General features: G+C 44.6%; 1 protein-coding gene across 1 annotated transcript in view; it reads right to left on the reverse strand.

Annotated features, from left to right (window-relative positions):
* CACNA2D4 (calcium voltage-gated channel auxiliary subunit alpha2delta 4) overlaps positions 1-18,545 on the reverse strand; it is a 134,027-nt gene that overhangs the window by 73,384 nt on the left and 42,098 nt on the right. Inside the window, exons 9-19 of the mRNA XM_025995478.2 lie at positions 17,764-17,914; positions 15,637-15,711; positions 14,624-14,713; positions 14,401-14,514; positions 13,839-13,917; positions 11,944-12,077; positions 10,126-10,203; positions 9,279-9,359; positions 8,645-8,719; positions 5,023-5,109; positions 4,405-4,476 (exon numbers count right to left, since the gene is read on the reverse strand). Of these exons, the coding sequence (XP_025851263.1) occupies positions 4,405-4,476; positions 5,023-5,109; positions 8,645-8,719; positions 9,279-9,359; positions 10,126-10,203; positions 11,944-12,077; positions 13,839-13,917; positions 14,401-14,514; positions 14,624-14,713; positions 15,637-15,711; positions 17,764-17,914 (1,036 nt within the window). The remainder of the gene's footprint in view (positions 1-4,404; positions 4,477-5,022; positions 5,110-8,644; positions 8,720-9,278; positions 9,360-10,125; positions 10,204-11,943; positions 12,078-13,838; positions 13,918-14,400; positions 14,515-14,623; positions 14,714-15,636; positions 15,712-17,763; positions 17,915-18,545) is intronic.

Raw genomic sequence — 18,545 nt, forward strand, 5'->3', positions numbered from 1 at the left:
CAACCATTTCTCTGCTGAGATTTTCCATCTAGTCACTCATTCTGACCATCTTTTTTTTAAAATTTCTTGTGCATATTTATCATACCTGCTTTCAAGTCCTTCTAATTCCACCAGCTGGTCATCTCTGGCTTAATTCCTAAGACTTCTTTTTCTCTTAACCATGTGTCACATTTTCCAGTTCTTCATGTGTCTGATATTTTTTATTGTACACTGGCTATTGTAAAGAATAGGCTGTAGATGCTTTGTAGATACTCTTCCTCTGAAGAGTGCTGACTTTTATTTTAATCAGCAGAGAGATAATTGGCTGATCACCTTCAGCATGTGGAGGCTTGGATTTACATTTTTGTTAGGGTTGGTCTGTTTCAACTTTGTATTTAGGTCTAGAGTGAATCTCCTGAACTCAGGACATAGTCTTTACTCCTAAAGTACAGCTCTTCTGTGCTTTCAAAGACAATCCTGAGGTGTTTACCAAGCCTCTTCACCTGGGTGTGACTGAGACTCCAAACTACCCTCACTACCATAGGAACAGTTGAAATCTTGTTCTGATTTTCAGCTCTTCCACTGTTGCTTTCCACTGGGTACTTAGACTCTTCTCTTGAAACTAAATGTAGTTTAAGGTCAGTCAAGAATGTGAGAGGAGTTTGTATATATATGTTAGAGCCAGCCCGCCTATGGATCCCTCATATCTAGGATATCTTTCTTCACATTCAGACACTCTGAAAGCCCAAATTCTGTTCTCTGATACTTCAAGATGGTAACTATAGCTGAAAGCTGTTTAAATTACAGCTGTTTCATTTAAACAGACTAGGGTATGTCCTTCAGGAAAAAAACAAAGAACAAAAAACAAAACATGACATAATGTGTATTTCACCTAGCATAGTTCTCTTGATTCAAGGGTTGAAGCCCCTTCAACCCTTGTTTCTGCCTGCTTTTGGTCACTTTCCCATGCTCTTAAGTGTTTGTTTTTTTATATTTTGTCCAAATTTATAATTGTTATATGCTGGAGGATTAGTCTATTGCAAGCCACTTTCTCATAACTGGAATCAAAACTCTGAGAAAAACTGTTAAGGGTGAGGCAAAAGGAAGAGAGAAGGAGTGGGGGTTTCCCTGAATCTTGTTACCAGAAAGAGGGATGGAGAGATTTGGAAGATTAAAGAGGTGTCAGAACAGTCTCTTCCTTTAATAAATTGCCTCCTTTTGCTGAAAAAAAGTGTGTGAGTGAGTGAAAGTGTGATAGAGAGAGAATGAGCAAGTGCCACAGGGCACTGTAATCCTGCCCCCCTGAATCCTGTGCATAGGGATTAGAAGGAACTGGGGAACATGGGGCAAAGCTGTCCTAACTGCCTATGCCAGTTGCTGGTGTGTGTGTGTATGTGTGTGTGTGTGTGTGTGTACACACCATATGCCCAACAGCAGGGCTAACTTGGAAGAACCTGAAGGCTAGTAAAGAACACTGTCTGTCTCTCTCCCTCCCTCTCACTGCTAATTATTTGTTCTAAATGATCAAACAACATGAAAATGATAAAAAGAGCCCTGGTTAAGATACTTTAGGATGCTTCAATTGTTTTTTCTTTTAAGCGCTTCCCAAGACATCTGACCGGGATGCCACTGATGGGTTAGAAATTACGACACTTGTTACTGGTCCACATATTGGGAAAACTGCCTGCTATCAAAATGGCAAATAGGAGGCCTGCTGGAGAAAGCTGGATTCCTTACAAGTCTGAGATCCTGGATATTGGCCCAGATTGTGTTTTTAATATTTTTGGAATTAAATGCATAACATTAAAAATATGGATTCTTAGCTGTCTCCTGTAGATGGTACATGTAACAGTTCAGTTCCCAGTACCCCCAATACCAAGGCTTGTCAGTTTCTCTTACTCACATTTCTGAACATGGCCTATCTGGCTTTGTGAGTCCTGCTCTAAATCTTGATGGGTTGCCACTACTGTCTGGAGAATGCCAACATAGTTGTCTGTCTGGTGTTTAGGGGAGATGGAAAAGGTCTGGATTGATCCATGAGAAGTAAGAATACACGTTAAATCTCCTAAGAAAACAAGTCACCATCTTCCAGAAGGATGGCTTGAACAATAACAGATATTCCCGCAATGCTTTAAGAAAGCTTCCTTTGGGGCATCCTGGGTGGCTCAGTGGTTGAGCATCTGCCTTTGGCTGGGGTAATGGTCCTGGGGTCCTGGGCTTTCCAACGGGAGCCTGCTTCTCCCTCTGCCTGTGTCTCTGCCTCTCTCTGTGTGTTTCTCATGAATAAATAATAAAATCTTAAAAAAAAAATAGAAAGCTTCCCTTGGCTTAGATCTGAAGAGTGTTTCTACTGAGGCACAAGCTTGTGAGGTGAGATATACCACTGAGCTGAGAGGGCTGGGATAGACTGGCAGGCAAGAAAACAACAGGACTGTGTGCAACTCTTAAAAAGAGAAGACGTGTAGGGCAGACAGAGCAATTGGTAATGAAAAAAAATGTAGCAACCCCAAGGAAAATGGCATCATAATAGATCAGAGCAATGAGAGGCTGGATACCACTGCAGTGGCCTTAGAGCACAATGTCCTACATACACAAGGCAGGTGCAGCAGCTTCTGAGCACAGAAGTAAAGAGATGGAAGATTAGAGAGTTGAATTATATAATGAAGTAGAGGGACAGGAGAAAACAATGAATTTTAAAGATGGAAACAGAATTTTAAATAGATCCTTGGGAAATCTTTAAGTTGGAGAGTGGAGAATTCACAGCCATTCCTACAGAAAAGCCTTGTACATTAGTAAGAGTATGTGGCTTAGAATCAGACACATGTGGGCTTTGCAATTAATCATCTAGGTGACTGTACAAGTCTTTAGCCTCTCTGAATTTCCTCATCTATAAAATGGGGATAGGATAGTACATACTTTATAGGGTTGTGAATGTTAAGTGAATACTTACAAGGCACTGAATCTAATTTCTAACAAATGTTAGCTACTATTAATAGTAGTAGTAGTTAGTAACAGTAGTAGTAGTACTGTGAACACCTGTGTGCTATGAACTGTACATTTCTGTCATGATCATGATCAGCATCACCCCAGTTCTTTAAGTTTAAGAACATGCAGGAAGCTTTTGTTAATTTGCAGTTTAACTTGGGTGGTTTATTGGCAGCAATGACCACATTTCAAAGGAATGGGCAGAAATTTGAAGAGAAGTTCAGACTACCTGAATCTCGTAAAGACTCTCCCTTGGTGGCTCTGAGAAGCATGAAGGCAGCATAAGAACACTGGGCAATGGAGGAAAGGATGGAAGACACGCTATACTTACTTCATAAGTTGGTCTCAATTAGATATAGTATAGCCATACTCTAATCTGTTTGAAAGTTGCTGTCTGCCATATGCATGTTAAATTTTTCATTATAGCTACCTTAAATGCTTTGCCAGGGCTGGGCTAGGGAAGAGCTCCCTTGTGTGTGTAAGCAGGAATCTGTTGGAAAAAAGTGGAAGTGCATGGAAGAAACCTCTACTTTTTTGGATCAAGAGAAGGAGCTGCTCTAACTGGTGGTTTGACATCACTGATATTTCCCAATCTGCCTAAAGGAGGCCCTTCTCAGCCTGGAGCTTCTAAAAAGCAGGCAGATGTCACACAAATCAGATATTGGTCCCAGCAAAATACAGCCCATGTATCTAACAGGAATGCAACAAATTGCTTTTCCTCTCCAATGCTTTCTTGTTTGGCTTCCATGGAGGTTTGTGTTTGTGGAAGAACTTGGGTCTAATTGTTGCAGACAGATGCCTGTGTTCTTTTAGCTGAGGCAGATGGGCAACAAGAGGAGGAGGTGGAGGTGGTTGTGAGGGAGGAGGTGACATTTGTAAATATGTCAAGGGACAATGCAAATTCAGCACAAATGCAGTAGAATCTTTTAAATGAGAAGATGAAATGATCTTTTATAAATGATGCATGGCTCTGGGAAGACAGCAATTGTATCACTGAGGGTATTGATTCTTGACCATTTGTACATACAGTGGATGAAAATCAGTTATATGGAGGAGCAATTATTTTTAACTTTTTCCCATATAATGATTAATGAGAGTTGCTAACAATTTGCAAAATTAACTATCACTTTCCCTCTTTCCATTATAAAAAAAAAAGGGGGGGGGGTGCCAAATAGCAGGCAGCATTAGGAAGAAAGAAGAGTTGTAAATGCCTTGAGTTAACCTACTGCTTTGCTTGGGAGTCTCCAAAGAACTGATAATTTCTTGGCCAGATGTTTCTTTGGGTTGATGTACACTTTGATATACTCTCCACAACAAATACTCAAGTCTTAAGCTCTAATTCAGCTAAGTCCAAGTCCCTTATCACCACCCCACACCTCAATCAACTGGGATACTGCCTTCCTGGGACCAGACCCTCATTCTTTCCTTTGAGTACCTTACCCCTTTGTCCAGTGGAACCTTCACATCCATAGAGAGAGAACCTGTTTCCCCATTGATCATGGCTGTTCTGAGCTTCAAGAGGAAAGATAATGGTATTAGTCCCCTGGCTTACACTGGAGGGTGGAAAGCAGTGGGCTTTACTGACCAGACTGCAGGTGATCCCTAGGAATACTTTCAGCTCTTCCCTTTTTCCTTTAAGCAGAATATAATGAGGGAATATAGATTTGATTTTAGGTTCCATTTAGTTTATAATTCTAGACCTTCACAAAAATAATTCTCCCAAGTACACTGAAGTACTTGATCGAACATAGTGCTATATTACAGAGACAATTTCCTTTAGAATGAGCTACTAACCCCCCAAATCAGACTGGAAATCAATCCCTGTGAATTATAGACATGGCTCATTCAGCCTCAATATTCCCTGAGATTCAAGAAGATACTATTATGTTGTTATAGTTGTTGGAAGCATTGCCCATTACAGAAATTGCTTCTGGTTTGGGCTTGGAGAGCTTCCATTGAGAGGAACAGAGTGGCCTCAGAGCTTACAACCCCACAGCTGGTCTGTGTGCTGGTTGTAGAGCTACACTAATTCCTCTTTCTCCTGATTTCCCTACTCACAGTTTCAGCTTGGTCTTCCCACTCCACTTCAGAGAGATCCACGCTGTTGTAGTTAGGTTTGGGTTTCAGTTTCTTCCCCTCTCTGTACTGGAGTGGGCAGGTCAGGAAGAAAGAAATGAGGTTAAACATGAGGCTTGCTCAAGTTTCATCTCTTTTTGGAAGCCTTAAAGATATATTCATAAAATCAAAGAATCTCAATGATTCCTTAAGGGAATCAACTTTCCACCTGATGAACATTTCCTTTCCCAATATTTGTGACAGATACTCTTACGGCCTCTCAGTGAATATTTCCCATGATGAGGAGCTCCCTATTTCATGAGCAGCTTGTCATAGTTTGGACAGCTCTAATTGTTAGAAAGCTCTTCCTCATACAGAGCTGAAATCTGGCTCCCTGTTACTTTCACCCATTGGTCTTATTCTTTCCCTGGAGCTACACAGAATGTTTTCCACCTGACAACTCCTGAGATTTTTCAAGGTGCTTGTTACTTCTGACTACACCTCTCCAAGCTAAATGTTCCCAGATTGCAGATGCCTCAACTCCCTCTGAATATGCTCACTTCGTCAATGTCACTCTCAGAATGGAGTGCCCAGGACGAGTGTCAATATTTCAGATGGGATTCTGACCAGTGTGGTGTGTGTGTGTGACCCGTATGGACCAAAATATTTTATGGTTTTGCCTGCTGCCTATTATTCTGCTGGATTTCCAGGGCGGCTACACTGCCCTAATAGCTTAAATCAAGTTTTCAGTCAGTTAAGTGCCTTTGGCCTTCCTCACGTGGCACGCTGGTAAATTACATGTTTCCAATATTATGCTTGAGCATTGAATATTTTGCAGAACTTTCCATGCACCCTAATATATTGATCTTGTTAGTTTCAGTTTGTTTAGAAGAATACTTCTTGAATATGAATTTTCTCCCTTAATATGTTACCCATACCTTCCAGACTTTGTGTCATCTGGTTTCTGTTTTCATCTTGCTGATAGAATTCTTGAATGGGACAAAGCCAAGGACAGACAGATTCTGCAGTGCCTAATAAAGACCTCCCTGCAGCTCGACATAGAGCCATTAATCAAGTCTTAGAATGTTATTATTTTCTGGCCCTGTCTTCCCTCCCTCCCTCCCTTCCTTCCCCCCCCCCCCCCCCGATACAAAGACAGATTATTGTCAAGTTATCTGCTACTAGGTTGGCAGTGCTTCCCAGCTTTAGTTTAATAATAGATCAAAAAAGGAAAGGGATGGTTTATTATTGGAGTAAATTACAAATTAATCAGAGGGTCTACTTTTAGCAGAATGAGGCCCCTGAAGATGCTTGAAAGGTTGAAGTCCCCTATCACTGTCTATCGTGCTGCTGTCAGTTTTTTATTTTTTCAAGAAATTGTCACCCTTATTTCTTGCCTATCTGGGAGGTCTGCACTATAAGTGCCACAGCAGTATCTCCCTGCATTCTTCTCTTTCTCCTCACCCATGCTTGGATGATGTTTTCATTCCTGGCCTTGCTGATGCCTGTGCTCATAACAAACAGCACTACTCTGCCATCTTTTACACTGAATCTTTTTCTTTTGAGTAAAGTACAATATTCCTCATCATTGCTATTGTCTAATTCCTGGTGATATCTGAAAGATCATCTTTAGCTCCTATTATTAAAACCATAATTCCACCTTTTTAAAAAAAGTTTTATTTATTTATTTATGATAGACAGAGAGAGAGAGAGAGAGGCAGAGACACAGGAGGAGGGAGAAGCGGGCTCCATGCCGGAAGCCCGACGCGGGACTCGATCCTGGGACTCCAGGATCAGGCCCTGGGCCAAAGGCAGGCACCAAACCACTGAGCCACCCAGGGATCCCCCATAATTCCACTTTGTATAATTACTCATACTTTGAGCACTGACACAAAGATTTCAGGCCAACAGTATGGCTCCTGACCCTCTATCAGTTTGTTACTAGGCATATCCTCTATTACTTTTCTAAACTTCTCTATTGTTCTCCTTAACCCCTATCACAAATTGATAATGCTTTCTTTAGGAATCACATTATGTTGGCTTTACACAGTAATGTTTGTTATGTATAATAATGATCTACATGGTATTTTTCTCTCATCGTTTCATTTGTGTAAGTCTATTTGTGTATAATTCATTTTCTTATTTAGACTATAATCTTCTGTTTATAGCATTCTCAGAGTGTTATAAGGTCAGGCACCCAGCAGGTCCACATTATTAATTGATTGCTTGAAGTCTTATATTCATCTATCTAGATTATATAAATGGTGACAGATGAGTTTCTGATCAGTGTCCTTTAATTTTATAAGTCAGCTCCATGACTGACATATATTTTTTCTCCTAGTGAGTCATTTTGTTGCCACTAGGGCTGCCCCCGACAGAACTCACGTTACAGGTCAGTGACCTATTATGGGTTCAGGTGCTTGCCCAGCAGAGTCTGAATTGGGAAGACAACATGGCTTCCAGTGTGCCCTGATGTCTGTATTATGAAGTTCTACAGTTTGCCTTAAATAGCTCAATCATTTGCTTTATGAATACTCAGGATCTGAACCAAACTGGAATAGAATGTGCCTTGGATCATTCCTTCAAATGGCACCTAGGGCAGATGAGCGCCTTGGTAAGTTCTCACAAAGGTGCTCTGCTAGTTATTGTCTTCTGCTACCATCTCAGTTCAGTATGAGACCAGGAGAAAGCGCCAAGGTTCCTGTAGGACTTAGCCCCGCCCCCCCCCCCCCCCCCCCCTGCTGGCCCTAACACTCACACTGAGAGGTGTGGCCATTGTTTTCATCAATAGTGGCCAGGTGCCACAACCAGAGGAAGCTGGGAGCCCCTAGCCCTGGAGGTAGAATTTTCAGAAAAAATGATGCAACTTCCTCTCTTGGCTATTAGTTATTCAGTTGAATGCATGCAAAAGTGCCCCCAGCCCCTGTATCAGGATGGAGGGAGCTAGGAAGGAGGCAGGAACACTCAGGAACACATCACAAGACAAACTCAGGGGTGCCACAGCCCTGCTCCCCCCACATCTCATGAGACTCTTTCCCTGCCATTTTTGTTGTTAACTCAGTGTTCACAACCCCTTGGGTGGGCCCTGGAAGTCTGATGACACCCCTATAGGCTCCAAGAGGAGTGTAGAGTGACTGAGGCAGTGACAGGAACCTTAATAAGTGGCTTGTCCTTCAGGAAAAACTACACATTTCATTACATGTTCTCTGGTCTATTCATCAATCAGTTCATGTGTTTTTGCTTTGTCTTTCCTGCTAGATTACAAACAATTTGAAGACAGGGACCATGACTTAAATTTTTTTTCTTATATTACCCATTGGGTTCTTAAATAATTTTTTTTTAATTTTTTTATTTATGATAGTCACAGAGAGAGAAAGAGAGAGAGGCAGAGACACAGGCAGAGGGAGAAGCAGGCTCCATGCACCGGGAGCCCGATGTGGGATTTGATCCCGGGTCTCCAGGATTGCGCCCTGGGCCAAAGGCAGACTCCAAACCGCTGCGCCACCCAGGGATCCCTGGGTTCTTAAATAGAGCCCAATGTGTTTTCATTGTTTTAACTGTTTCTGCGAACTATCTCCAAATCGCATACAGTTAAGATCCCAATGCAAAGAACATCTGTACTTACCAGGGGTCGGAGGTCAGGATGTGAGAGAATGTAGCCATTGTTAGTGTTCAAGAAGGCATATCCGTGTACTCCTAGCTGCCAAAAACAACAGGGATTGAGAGGCATCAGAGTTGTTCTTTGCGTTGGAAAATTGGAGCTAGAAAAGGGTTGGACTGCAAGATGGCAGCTGACAGCAGCAAGTTTTTCAAATAGGAATATTGCTGAGCCAGAGCCATGTTTCTAGCCATTAATTCTGAATTCCTTTCTAAATTTTACGGTTTATAGCAGCCACAATAATGCATATCATTATTTGGCCTCTTTCCTACCACATATTCTAGTTGCTTTGATGATGTACTCTCATTTGTTCCCCAAACAGGACTGCATGGCATGGAGGAGCAGATTGAAAAACTGAGGCGCTAGGAAAGAAAGAACTTGCTGAAGGCCACAGAACAAATGAGAACTAGTGGTGACAAATGGTCCCAAGAAGTCCAAACCATTGCTCCCATGCTCAGTGCCTGCACTTCCCTGGGGGTGGGATGGCAGAGCCCAATTCCAGCTCTGGGCTTGGTTGCACTGCCTGCAGGGAGGCTCCTGAGCCTGGTAGAGCAACTCCAGGGGAGCCTGTGATCTCCTCCAGCACGTGATCCAGGCTCACCTTGTACCGGGGTGCCAGCTTCATCAGCTCTCTCAGGGCCACATCAGAGCCCACCACACCCAGAAGAATGCCATGGGAACGCTGGAAAGAGAAACACCAGGGTCAGGGGGGTACCTACTTTCCCTGTGCACAGGGCCGACTGCACACTCCTCAGCAAGCCTCTTAGGCCTAATATGACCCTTCCTCTACAGTTAGGTTTTAGGCTGAGCTCTTTGGAATAAAAATCTAAAACCTATCAGAAGAAACCCCAGGAGTAATCTCAGCTGTTGGAAAGATTAATTTCCAATATTAATATTTAAATTGTAATATTTAAAAGAAATACAAAGTTGAATGAAATATTAATTTTCATAGTAGAGGCTGAAGTATCAAAATCCAAGGGATAACCTATGGATGCTCTGAAACACACAAGGCCTATAAGGAGGAATTTATGACTGGATGGAGGATGGAAGGCTCTAGAAATTCCCTCACCAGAGGCCTTTACAAACAAATTTTAGAGGCTGCCCAAACTGATAAGTGTCGTTTTGCTAGGGGACCTTTCTAGCCTTATATCCCCAGGACACTGGCCCCAAGTTCAGAGCACTAGGACAACCCCAAACTGGCTGAGGAGAATCACTGGGTGAGCTTTGGGAAGCATGGCCCTACTCCACCTCCCATCCTCACCCCTTCCCAACCAAGAGGTTCTGATATAGCTGGTTGGGTGTAGGGAAATTTGAATGAAATTTGAATATAAAATCCTACCAAGGTGGCTCTGATGCCCAGCCAAGTCAAGAACCATTAGTTTAAAGAGGTCAGCCTGTGGCCTCAAGTTCTAATCCCTGTTGCAGCTTCTCAGAGAGTGGTCACTCACTGTTTCATTCTTTTTGCTGAAGACCGGCATGGCCACTGTAGTGAGAAGCATCAAGTTCTGTGCCTGTGAAGTGAGCAGCTGTCAAGGAAGAAAGAGCAAAAGGACAGAGAGCTCAGAGTCTGTAGAGTGGGGGATCTACAGTCACTAATGTCACTACCACTGAAGTGTCACCTTCCAACAGGAGGAAGAAGCCACACATGAGGTTCCCCTTCTCTGCAAAAGGAGAGCTGGCAGAAATGCTGGAAGACAGTGGTGGGCTGGAGAGGGGACCAAGAAATGTCACTTAGCGATGACATTCCTAAGCCAGGGCAAGTGTCAGAACCCCAGAGCCCACAACCCAGTTCCCAAACATGCTCACGAAGTCCTCTGTCTTGCCCATGTCAAGGATGAGCACGAGCCCATGGAACAGGCCCATCCTGCACACACCCGGAAATCTCTGCCACGGGCCGAAGGTTGGCATAGACAACAGCCCAGGACATTTAAGGAGAAGGACATTGACACTGAGCCACCCTTAAACACAAGTGCATGCACGAGGAAGCACAGTTTAAGGGCAGGCCATGGTGTAGCTGTAGCTGAACTTGGGGTCACTCCTAACACACATGGGACAGACCCACAACCTCTTCCTCACTGAGAATGCCAGGGCTGTATCATCCCCTACCTCCAAGACAGCCCTCCTCCCCAGCTGCCTCATCTTGCAGTGTGGACTCCTTCAGCTTCCTTGGAAGGGACTCCACAGAGCAACCCCACTTTATCATGAAGACAGGCCTTTACAGGTGGTGTGCATATTTATGTTTGATATGTTTGATCTTCATCAGGATCAGCCAAAGGAGGCTGCTGAGCCCATGGAGGTGTATAATATTCTTTCTCGGAGAATGAAGAACTTTAAAAAAAATTGAATATATTTGACGCATAACATTGTGTAAACTTGAAGTGCTACTTAAGTGTTCCTTTGATACATTTATGTATTGTCATATGATTGCCATTGTACTGATGTCTTTTACATTAGGTAAGTCTTTATTCGTTATACTGTGTATAGATCACTAACCAGCAAGTCTCTTCCTCTTCCTCATCTGATTTTTTTCAATTCAGGGTTTTAGAAGTAAGGTTTTCGGAAAGTGAGTGGTTTCAGTAGACTAGTTTTACTAGCTACTGGATCCAGGAAGACCCCAGGGTTGGACAAGGGGACAGCGAGAAGCAGTCTGGGTCCCTGGTAACCAGGAAGCTCCTCACCAGCTCCAGGTTGGCCACCTCCAAAGTTCTCTTACATGAGGAAGAATTACACTTTTATCTAAGCCACTATATTCAGGTTTCTCTTCATCCCAGTCCGATACATCATCACTGAAGCAGGTGGCTGCATATGGGATACAATTTGAGAAGTGCTAGGAAGGTCCTTTGTGCCCCCAAACATCTTATCTGACATTCTGTGTTGGCTATTTATTCCTTTGTATGAGTCACTGCAACCCGCAGACAGTCTCTGAAAGTACAGGGCCCAGGAAGGGGAGCACCTGATGAAGCCATAGTATCTTGAGTTACTGGTCAGACTCCTCTGAGGGAAGTGAGGACAATGGGAAGAAGGAAGGAACAAGCTTGGAGCAGAGGGGCTCTGTCCATGGAGGGCAGACTTGGACAGGTCTGCTCACCAGGATTCTAGGTTTCTGGGGACAGCATATAGGCAAGAGTCTTCCAGTGGACTTAGGGTGTTCACCCCTTCACACCTTCTCCTGAGGAGGTGTTCTGCTCACCTCTCTCCTGACCCACTCAGGAAGTTACCTCTTACTCCCTGGTGCCCCTAACTCTGGAGCAGGGTCAGGCCCCCACCTTGCTTTCCATGTAGGCTTCCGTCCAGGTGATGTCATGGTCATGGTTGATGACCATGGGGCGGCTGAGCACGTGCAGGTACTCCATTACATTCTCCTGCGCATCTGCCAGTGTGGAGATCTGCGTGTAGTAGCCTGGCAGAGGGAAGGTTGCGTGGTTGTGGAAAGCTGGGAGCTCTGCTTAGAATTGCTCTCCAGGACCTATACACTCTCCCCCAGTTGCTCTTGGCTTACAGTGGGCTCCTTACTGGGGGCTGTCCTAGGCCACAGGGAACCACTTCCCCCCAAGGTTATCCCCTTTCCTGTGGACAGCTGGAGGCCAGTGGTGTGCTGCCTGAACCTGAGAACTCTGGGGGATCCTCCCAGTCCAGAGACGCCATGGGAGCAGCAGGGCCTCAGCAGCGAGGGCCATGGGGGTTGGCTTCTCTCTCATCATGATGCCCTCCTTACTTCCTTATGGGGTTATCTTCTAGGAGCACCCTCTCCTACATGTGGCTCTTTCTTAGGGTCCATTTTCAGTACAGTCTAAGACAGAGGCTTAGTACCCCCTACCCTCCTTCTCTGACCGCTATCCTTAGTTACAGGGAGGGGTGCTACAGCCTCTTCCCTGTCACCAAGGTGATATTTAAAAGAGCAAATGACTTACAAGGCTATGAATGACTTAGTACATGTTTACCTCTCTGGCCTCATTGCTTACCACCTCCCACAAAACATTCATTCCACCCTCCAGAAAGTGAAACTGCTTTCCATTCCCAGATGACTCTTGTCTCAGACCCTTTGAACATGTTGTTCCCTCTGTCTGGAACATCCTTCCATATTCTCTATGTCCAGCTGACTCCTACCATTTTTTAAAAAAGATTTTAGTTATTTATTCATCACACACACACACACACACACACAGAGAGTGAGAGAGAGAGAGAGAGAGAGAGAGAGAGAGAGAGATTGAGGGGCAGAGACACAGGCAGAGGGAGAAGCAGGCTCCATGCAGGGAGCCTGATGTGGGACTTGATCCCGCGTCTCCAGGATCATGCCCCAGGCTGAAGGCGGCACTAAACTGCTGGGCCACAGGGGCTGCCCACTCCTACCATTTTTTATGCTTTAACATAGGCACCTCTTCCTTTAAGAAGTCCTCTTTGCTCTCTCCAAATGGAGGAAGTGTCTGTCCCATCAATCTCCCAGCCCCTGTATATTCTGTGCCTCTCTGTCCTCACAGCACATTTCAGATTATATCACCACTGATGATTCTCTTATCTCTCTCTTCTGCTGAACAGGAGCAAGACAAAACTAAGTCCATACTGACCGCAATTTGGAAACTTTACCAGGTACCACAATACATGCTCCATAAAATTTGATTGAATCCAGAGCACCCAAGTTGGCATCATGAAGCCCAGGTGTTGGCTTCTGGCCAGAGACAAATGAGGACTGCACCCAAAACATTATTCTAAAGAAAATAATAACCCTCTACTTTTTGTCTGGAGGCAGAACCACAGCAAATGGGCTTAATTTGCAATGAGAGGAATGGAGGCTAGACGTAAGAGAGAACTTACATTTAAACTGTGAGTCTCACTCCTGCCTCACCCTGTCTGTATTGTGGTTCATATAGGCTTTATTTGAAGAGAGAGTTTTCTCTTCTGCAAACACTGGATAGATGACCTCCCAGTTTCATTTCAGGAAATGAAATGACCTAGAGTCCCTGCGGGGGTAATTATGCATTTCCTCAAGGTTTCATGGGGCACTCTACATTTTGTCTAGCTTTTTCCAAATAAGAAGGAGAGGCAGATACTGTCATCTTGACACAGCACCATTCCTCTGCAAAGGCCCCATGTGGGAACTATGGCTCAGCATCCCTGATGACTGGGTGCAGACTGCAAGGAGCTCAGCTCACACACCACCTACCTTTGTTGTTACATGCAATCCACTTCATGCGGTCAGCGAAAGTCACTTCTCTTCCGATAAGATAAGTGAAAACTCGAATCTAAGCCACAAGACACAGATGTACTCAGCAGCCATAATTTCTGGCCATAAGTAGTGTTAATATTATTTGTGTGAGTCTTAGATATCAGGTCAAACACTTTACTGACTTTGGATTCTCCACTCTCATCCTTTTGACTAGAAAGAACCCTGAGGCCCAGGTTGTGGTGGGACTTGCCAGGGCCATGGTGATGTGGGCCCAGTACAGGGGGGAGGGTCACAGCCTGGCAGTCTTCCTCTCAACACCACATCTGATCTCTCACTCTGAATTTTTTCTCGCATGAGTTCTTTGTGCCTAGAGTCAACATAATTTTGGAACATCAACCTGGGACATACTATCTGAATATACTAACAAGTTTAATGGAGCAGAACATTTGAACTCAGGGCAGGCCCAGTTCTTCTGGGCAGCACTAGTTCTCCCATGTAGACAGTAGAATACTTCCCTTGGCCCCTTCTCCTGCCCCTAGTCCTCCACCAGAAGAGTAACCTTGCGATCAGGCCAGTTGTACTTCTCAAACACTGGCTTGTAGTCCTCCACAGCCCCATCAGTGATCAACATGATGGCCTGGTTGCAGAGGCTTCCTTGACGGGCCTCTTGGAACTGTGTGGGGAAAGAAAAGTCACTGTGACTATAGGCCATCAGCTTCCCTCCCCATATCTCTACCTTGTCTCCTAACCCTTCACTCTCCAGCTTCATCAGGTGTGGATACCTGCTTGAGGATCTGGAAGGCTTCAGTCAACGCTGGGTTCACGATGCCCACACCCTTGACCATCAGCTCATCTACCAGCTGTTTGAAATGCTGTCATGGGTAAGAAATTAGAGGAGGGTCAGTGGATTGACTGCAAGGGAACCTTCATCTCTGGTGTTAATTTCAGAGGCTGTTTAGAGCTATTTTACCAGGACATGATTGTGGGATAACTCTTTTCATGATCCAGCTAATTTTATCATGGGCCTCTACAGTAGATGTTTCTCAGGTGTGCCCAAGATAAATTAAGACAGTGTAAGTGGAAGAAAAAAAAAAAAAAAAGACCGTATAAGTGGCTGGGTGCAAACTCGTCCCCACTACTGGAATGCCAAGTGTGAGCCCATCCAGAGCAGGGAGATAGTCCAGGCAGGCCTTCAAAGAGTCACTGTCTAGGTTGCCAGGTTCCCAGCACCTTTAGCACCCAGCCCAATGTAACCAAACTGAACATTTCACAGGGGAAACTGTAGAGGCCATCAAGGGCTCCAGGATCCAATCTGAGGCCAGCATTCAAGAAGCAGCCAAACTCAAATTCCCCAGTCAAAGGAAGAAGTATCTATCACATGAAAACTTTTCCCTTTAAAAAAATTGTCTCTCTTCCTTGGCCTTTGAGAAGGACTCAATCCCATGGGTCTGAACTTCTCTTCCTTTTGGGGGAAACTCCTTATGACTGATATAGTGGAAATGTTCACAGAAGAGGCAAAGAGGGAAAGAGAGTCTTGGATAATCTACAGAGTGAAAATGCAGTCTTGAATAAGTGAAATTTCCCTTGGGTGCAAGGTCTCTCTTTGCTCACTATTTGCTTTGATAGGCAGGCAGCATATTTATGAAGCAAATTCTTAGATGTGTTTACATGGGTACCTGCTTTGCCCTTCTTCCAAATGCCATGGGAATAAGTAAAAGGGGCCATCAGGCAGTCTGAGTTGGTGACTGCCCACCATCCTAATCAGAACAGGGGCTTGGAAGCATTAGACACTCACCTCACGATTGTCTTGATCTGCCTGGACCAGGGTCCCTTTAAAACAAGGCTCTACGTAATGGATGTAGTCACTGTACTGCAGTTGCAGAGGGCAGAGGGGACAGGAGAACAGGTAGGGTCAGTTTGGAAGGTCAGAGCCCAGTGAAAAAGCTCAGGCAACTCACAGGTTACCTAGGCACCTATGTAATATTATCTTGGGGTACTCTATGCTTCTGGCAGTTCTTTTGAGTAATAAGAACAGTGGGGCTTTAACTCCAAAAATTCTCCCTCAAATCCTGGTCTTCAGCCATTTTCTCAGGTGGCTGGCTGAGTGATGTCCATCTCCCAGAACACAAAGAGAACCTGAAGGTACTGAGAGAATCCCTTTGGTCTTCACCCCTAGGCCTAGACAACAAAGTGCCTTCCATGAGAATCCTAGAGCCTTCTAAGTATAGACCCCTCCCTAGGGCCTGGGTTTGGGGATTAGGAATATGTTTTTCACCCTTTGCCTTGCACTTACTTTTTTTTAAATAAAAATTTTATTTATTTATTCATGAGAGATACAGAAAGAAAGGCAGAGACACAGGCAGAGGGAGAAGCAGGCTCCATGCAAGGAGCCTGATGTGGAACTCGATCCCGGGAATCCGGGATCACGTCCTGAACCTAAAGTAGATGTTCAACTGCTGAGCCACCCAGGCATCCCTGCCTTGTACTTACAATGAAGATCTTCTAGCTATCCACAGGGATGGGAAAGGAAAAAGATGAATTATTATTGCCCTCTTTTTCTTAATCACTCCACTTCCTTACAGTTAAAACTCAAATCTTCAAAATGTCTTTAATCTACTTCTTTTTAAATAAGAGAGGGAGGTGTGCCTGAGTGGTTCAATCAGTTGAGCTCTTAATTTTGGCTCAGGTCATGGTCTCAGGGTCATGGTATCAAGCCCACATCAGGCTCTGCATTCAGCAGTGAGTCTGTCTCTCTCTCTCTCAAATAAATAAATAAAATCTTAAAAAAAGAAATAAGAGAGGGAGAGAAAGATAGGAGTGCATGCAGGTTCTAGGGCAAATGCTGGGGAGTTCTGGAGAAACATCAGGAGCAAATGCTTCCTCTACCTCTCCTCCCCAAACAGCAAGAGAAGGGTTGGGAGAGAAGCAGAACACACTCTGCAGAAGGAGCGAGAGCATACTCCCACTTTCCTGAAGGGGTCAGACCTGACCTTGTAGCTGTCCTGTCACTACTATAGGTCAAGATCAGGGATGGAAAGGTGGTGAAGATGGGGAGGGTGGGATGCAGGAGTGGTGCAGGTGGGTAAATGATGCAGGCCTCAGGGAAGCAGTTCAGGGATGAGGAGGGCCCTTCTGACACCCTAGGATGAACATTTTGAAGTTAGATCATGTTGCCTTGATATTTCCATACTAGATATGTAAATACCACTGAATACAAGCATTTTCAGCAATGTAACAAGCTGGTGGGAGAAAGTTTTGGATCAGGTGACCTTCAAAATGATGCCCCCAAGGTGGCAATCAACTTTGCCTCCTTGGAGGGCTGAACTGGCCTGCTCTTTTGTTGCATTTCTGACTTATATCTTCCCATTTCTTTCTGCCTCTTCCCTCTCCTTCATTACTTTTCTATGGCAGGCAGAGCTATCTGCAGGAAGAGTCGCAGTAAAAGCAGCACCAGGGTTTGTTGGTTCCTTTCTAGGTCTTCACTACCTACATCCCCCTTCTCTTGACGTATTTGAATTTTGGTGGGATGCAAGAAGTAGGAGATCTGGGAATGTTGTAAAAAGCAAGAGCCAGGGCATAATGGAGAGGCTGTTCCAGCAATGGGTACCAGTCAAGAGCACATGGATGGGGGTAAGTCAGATATTTGCTCAGGGCCAGTGTCTTTTAATTTTTATTATCAGACTCATCTCAGAAATTGATGAAACCTATGGAATCAGAAAAAATGGATGCACACATTTAACGCATAATTTCAGAAACTCTGTGGAACTCTTGAAACCCATCCTTGGTCTGATCTTAGGTTAGAAGCCCGAGCTTCAGAGGAGAGAATCATTATGCAGTATGTACATCAAGTGATTCTAGTACAGGCAGAAAAAAGTTTTTTTTTCCTAGGGAGAGCTATTCTAGAACAGGAAGGCACATTTACCGCAATGATGTTAACAAAGTCATTCTCCCCTAGTGTGTCCAAGATGGTGGAGATGGTGTGCTTGGCAATAGTCATCCGCAGCCCCTTCATGCTGCCACTAGTATCTACCACGATCACTATGTCCTTGGGAGAAGTAGCAGCTTGTATGTACCTTTAGCAGAAAGAAAGCACAGGCCAACAATCGGAAAACTAAAGCCAGAACAGCCACCCAACTGAGTCTCTAGTTATTTCTATTCAGATTCTGGCTCAAGTGTACCCAAAGTTCAGGTCAATGGTTCATCAATGCCAGGTTTTATCATGTACCATATACACCCAAGCATAGTTCTAAAGCCATTTTGGGGTCAATAGCTCGAATGTGCACATCTAATGGGCCTGTCAAGTGGGAGAAAAGTCCTGGTGGTAACCCTCATCCTGTTTTAGACCAGCCGGTGTCCTAGAGGAGCAGGCAGCAGGAAAGGAGACACCTGGATTCCACCCTCGGATTCTGTTACAAATCTGCCAGAGGAGGGATGTGCTGGGAGAGGAAAGTCTGGAAAAGGGTTAGTTTAGAGACAATTCAATGTCCTGGAAGGAGGTTTGAGATGGGAAAGACACATGTGATGAGTCCTGGAGCAAGGGCAGCTGCAGAGACAGGGAGGAGTGCAGCCAGCAAGTCTCCTGCTCTTATGTTAGGTTAAGGTTCTACACACTTGAGGTCCTTGGCTGTGGTGGGGGCAGGGCAGGGACCAGAGGAGTAAGCAGAACCCAGAGATTACAGGAGAGATGCCAGCCCCAGAGACCTT

Source organism: Vulpes vulpes, chromosome 8, assembly GCF_048418805.1.
Source record: "Vulpes vulpes isolate BD-2025 chromosome 8, VulVul3, whole genome shotgun sequence".
NCBI lineage: Eukaryota > Metazoa > Chordata > Mammalia > Carnivora > Canidae > Vulpes > Vulpes vulpes.